The sequence below is a fragment of the Galeopterus variegatus genome, unplaced genomic scaffold (genome assembly GCF_000696425.1).
Source record: "Galeopterus variegatus unplaced genomic scaffold, G_variegatus-3.0.2 Scaffold2036, whole genome shotgun sequence".
In the NCBI taxonomy this organism is placed as follows: Eukaryota; Metazoa; Chordata; class Mammalia; order Dermoptera; family Cynocephalidae; genus Galeopterus; species Galeopterus variegatus.
Genome location: NW_007728147.1, coordinates 29,521 through 34,738, shown reverse-complemented (window position 1 = coordinate 34,738; position 5,218 = coordinate 29,521). Strand labels below are relative to the sequence as shown.

Genomic DNA, 5,218 nt, shown 5'->3' with positions numbered 1-5,218 from the left:
CTTTTAGATTTTCCCTACTGCCAACTAAGGAATTAGCAATTTATTTTTGTTAATTTTAACAGTTTAATAGTTTTTGTTTAGAAAGAAAAGGTGTTAAGAACTGATGAGTCTTTGCCTGTAATTCTTGATATTCGAGTATTTGTTATTGGAACAAGTAATGAAAAACGATCTTTCCTTAATTATTGAAGTTCCCATATGTGCTACTTAAACATATCTTGTTTTACAGGCAAAGCTGAAGACTGTAAATGAAAACTGGAAAAATCTGTCTAGTTCTCAAAAGCAAGTAAGTATTACAGTTTTTAGTCTCAAGTGTCTAATTAGAGCATCTTTTTTTTTTTTTTTTTTTTTTTTGGTGGCTTGCCAGTACGGGGATCGAACCCTGGACCTTGGTGTTATCAGCATCATATTCTAACCGTCTGAGCTAAGAAGGCCAGCACCTTAGTTAGAATATCTGTAAGAGAATATATTAGGACAAGGTTTGATTTATGTGAAAGCAGAAAGCAACCTTATATTAGTAATAACACAGTTAAAGTATTTTAAAATTATTTTCATACTTTTAGAACTAGTGTGACTTTTCTCTCTTGGTGGTTTTTGACTGCAAATAAAATTAGTATTTAAAGCAACATCACTCATAAGCTTCGAGCGTCTACTGTATCAAGTGGTGGTCCTACCCTGCTTCTGCCTTCTTCCCATACCCTGAGCGCTGAAATTGTAACAACTTCATTAGAAGATAACAAAGCTTTATCTATTAACCTTTTCTTATCTAATTTTTCTCACAAAAACATTCCTTCTTAAATTCCCCTTTATACGTGTAGAATAGTAATGTTATTTCTAAAGTATATATGGAGGCTTTCTAGAAATTAGTTGCTTTTTCTAAATAAATCGTTTTAAAAATTATACTGTTTCTCAGGTATATTTTCAGCTTGCTAAAGATGATAAAATTCGTTATGATAATGAAATAAAATCTTGGGAAGAACAAATGGTCGAAGTTGGACGAAGTGATCTTCTACGTCGCAAAACAAAGCAACAGACAGAAAAATGCACTGAGAAGTGTTAAAATAGAAGATTGAGTTCTGTTTACGATGGAGAGGCACAAGAAACCAATTAGGTCTCAATACCTGAAGTTCTTTGTAAAATTAGAAAGGATAAAGTTGGTAAACGTTTTATATTCAATTCCTTTTTTCTTTAGCCCATGGACTTCTGCCAGTTCAATACATTTTGTATTAGTATCTTGCTTTGGAAAACCTAAACAGATAAAAAAGTTCACATGAAATTTATTTTGTGTTTAGGAGCTACCGAGGATCCATGCAAATGAACAGTGAAACATTTTACCTTTGATAAAGGTAAATCAGACTGTGAAGTTTTTTTTATACTGTATGATAACTATGGAAGAGAGTATTCTTGTTTCCTTATATTATGTAGGTAGGAGTTACCTTTTTAAAATTGTCAAAAATTGTAGAAGCCACAGTGCTCTATGATCAATGTGCATTTTTTAAAAAGCAGCCAGAACTCATCTAGGTAAATTCCATGTCCTAGGTATAATTCATATTATATTTAGGGTTGATGGTCATACATGCAAATGATTGCTGTATTCAGTTGCAACTTTTTATGAAGGGACTGAGAGATTTATAAACCTTTTTTTCATTGTCTTTTTTTTCTCTAAAGTAAAAGCTAAGAAATTATGTACAAAATCTATGCATATTGTTTTCTATTGCAATAGAATAAAAATTTTAATCTTTAATTTTACGTTTCCAAATTATATGTTTTAAGGTGAAACATTTGTATTATAGTTTGTGGAGTGTTGTTTCTGTGGGTTTTTTTGTTTGTTTTTCATTTTTAAGTAGGGAATTATATATTTTTTTCAAATTATTATCTCTCTCTCTCTCATAAGAGTGTATTTATCCAGAAAGAAAATTTGTGTGGTATAAATTTAAAAATGAGAAATCTAAAAAAAAACAGGGGCTGGTTGTTTACTCAGTTGGTTAGAGAATGGTGCTGATAACACCAAGGTCCAGGGTTTGATTCTTGTACTGGCCAGCTGCCCCAAATAAAGAAAGAAATCTAAACAAAAATTTCCAAAGTCTCTGCAATTTGAAACATTTTGCATAATATGTAAAGGTGTATATAAGGGATAACCAACTATGGCCTATGGGCCAAATCCAGCCTGCGGCTTGCTTTTTATGGCCTGTGATCTAAGAATTGTATTTATAATTTTAATTGGTTTTTATTTTTGTTTATTAATTTTTATTTTTTTGGCAGTTGGCCAGTGTGGGGATCTGAATCTGTGACCTTGGTGTGTTACACACTCTAACGAACTGAGCTAACCGGCCAGTCTTTTTGTTGTTGTTGTTAAATAACTTATAAAAAAGAAATTTTTATGTGAAAATTAATATGAAACTTAGTGTCCATAGATAAAGGTTTATTGGAATACAGCCATGCTATTTTTTTACTTAGCGTCTGTGGCTGCAAATTTTGTGTCACGACAATTGAGTAGCTGCCACAGAGACTGTAACCTGCAAAGCCTAAAATACTTACTGTCTGGACCTTTACAGAAAAAGTCTGCCAACCCGTGGTCTACAATGTAGTGTAGTGTGACTACTGTTCCAATGTACTGATGGTTGAGATCGGTTTTTTTTTTTTAACTATTTCAAATGTTTTTGTTTTAGAATCATTGTCACCCTTGTCTTAAGAGAAAAAAGGTCATCCTTACATAAGCTAAACAAACTCACTCCCTCAGTGTTAGCAACAAAAATAATCCTTAGTCTCAAATTATGTTATATAACGAAAAAGATCCATATAGTATGGAATGGGATTCTCTTAAATAATTTGATGTGGCTCAATAAAATGTACCTTGAGAGTTTTTCAGCTAGCACATACCATAAAAACTTCACAGTAGTTGGGAGCTATTTTTCTTTAGCATTTATTTATCCTCTTAGTAGAGTCAGCAAAGTCAAAAAAGTAAAAATTTACACCACTTGTTTCAGCAGAATAATTAATCTTTCATCATCAGTTCACAGGTACAGGATAACTTTAGAATTTATATTCACTTTATATGTTATGCAAATTATTTAGAAATTGTAGATCCTAGATCTCCAGAAAGACTTTAAAGATTTTTCTTGTTTGTGGATAGAAAATAAGTAAAACGTCACGAAAAGGTGACTTGTTATATACTGAACTTGACAAAGGTAGGAACTGAAGAGAAATACATAGCTTAAGAGGAAACGTAAGGTTTAAATATGTAAAGGTGGGTATTTTCAAACAACTTTCCCCTGTGGGTATGAATACGGGACAGAGTTTGCCATTAGTAAAATAGATACTATAGGTTTGAGGCCAGAGTAGTTTGGGAGCAGAGGGAAAGAGGAGGAGGGGTATTAGGGTCCAGCTCAGTCTTTCTCAATCAAGTTTCCAGGAGAGAATTAAGCCCTAATCCCCCATGGCATCTAGAATGGTACTCATTATGTACCATTCTTAGGAGAATGGAGAAAATTTTAAGTCAAATCATTGGCTCTGCTTCAGATGAACTCAGGGAGCATGTAAGAGTCAGTGTCTGTAATGAATATTATGGAATGAGTAAGATAGATATGAGTTATGTAAACATCTACAGGACAAATGTAACATAAAAATCATCTTTGTAGTTACCCTACAGGGAAATTTCTTCTGAGGTCTTTTAGCATTTAACTACCTGTGCTATTTTATACTTACTTTTAAGTCATACCTTTCCAAATATTTTGGGAAGTTCAGTGTTGAGTAGGTTCTCAAAAGATAACTTAGAAATGTGTAAAACAGTGAAAAGGAGAGCAAAACCATTTTATAACATCAAATTTTATTTGGTTTTCTTTGTTTCTAAAATGTCATTGTGAGTACTTTAAATTAAGGATAACCTGATTTCCAAACCTTTCTTAATAAACTTCAGTACATGTAGAAGACTGGAATGTCATATATCAAATGCCATCCAATTGTAACAGTATACACATTTTCTGTTATAAAAAATAAGAACTCAACATCAATAACCAGTGGCCACTGACTTATTTTTTTAGACTTTTCTTAGTTTGACCCGACAAAGTAGTTGCTGTAGGAGCTAAAGATGAATATTAGAGGGAAAGAGGCTGAAGAAATGAAATAAAGCAGGGTTTACACTATTATGAGAAGTCAAAGAGATTTTTATACTTTTGTTTATTGCAGTACCAATATTAGATTTCTGAAATAATTTGTTGAGAGGAGAGAGGGTTCTGTGTTTAACTTTCTGATGTTTATGTAAAAGGTACTGTATACAAATTCAACCTACTATCATAAATTTGCTACTGCTTTTGGCTAACTCCTTTTTTGGAAATGCCATTTTCTTTTTTTACAAGGTCTTAAAGTTTTGGAGGCTGGGAAGTCCAAAGTCCAGGGAACACGTCTGGTGAGGCTCTTGGTGGGGGTGACAGTGACCCAGGCATCTCTCATGGCAGAAAATTACAGAGCAGAGAGAGGCTAACTTCTTATGTGCTCTTCTTTTAAAACCCTCAGAATCATGCTCCTGACCACCATTAATCCATTCACTACGGCATGGTTCTAAGAGAATCTAAACACCTCCTCAAGGCCCCACTTTTCAATTATGATAATAGGATTTCCTATCCTCAGTAGTTACAGTGGGGATTGAGCCTCAATGAGATTGGAGGGTCATCTAATCTATAGCACAAGACATGTTTTTTTCTAGTTACTTTGAATGTGTATGTTTAGATTTCTGAATTTAAAAATTAATGTTACTGAACTATAAATGGATTTAAGGTAACTAGGAAATTTCACTGATTTTTTTCTGACCTTCACTATACATATAACATTGCCACCAAGTTGTGCTAAAACAGGAAGTTTTTATATAGTTAAATGATGGTATCCATTAATTCTCTTAATTTTACCAATTTTTACGACAAGAATATTCTCTTTTTCTTTTCTCCCCTCACAGCCACTCTCCCTCCTTCTCTTCATAGCAGCAAGCTATTACAAATTTGAAAATGTTACGAGCACAGACTATATTGTGTGTGTGGGGGGGGGGGGGGGGTTGGTTTTTTTTGGTTCCTTTTTTATATGTTGTGTGTTTTGAAATTTTAAAGCAGTAGTGTTCTTTTTTAAATTGAACTTCTGGAAACAATAAGGAAATGAATAAATTTAGTACTTTAAGTTTGTAAAACTTTCCAAACAGAAAGTAAAACTATACAAAGCTGGTATCATCAGTCTG

At 33.0% G+C, this 5,218-nt stretch overlaps 1 protein-coding gene across 1 annotated transcript in view; it reads left to right on the top strand.

Moving 5' to 3' along the window:
• The window catches only part of TFAM (transcription factor A, mitochondrial), a 9,633-nt gene extending 7,892 nt beyond the window's left edge, over window positions 1-1,741 (top strand). Inside the window, exons 6-7 of the mRNA XM_008580144.1 lie at window positions 227-283; window positions 911-1,741. Of these exons, the coding sequence (XP_008578366.1) occupies window positions 227-283; window positions 911-1,057 (204 nt within the window). The 3' untranslated portion in view covers window positions 1,058-1,741. The remainder of the gene's footprint in view (window positions 1-226; window positions 284-910) is intronic.
• Window positions 1,742-5,218: the final 3,477 nt, after the last annotated feature.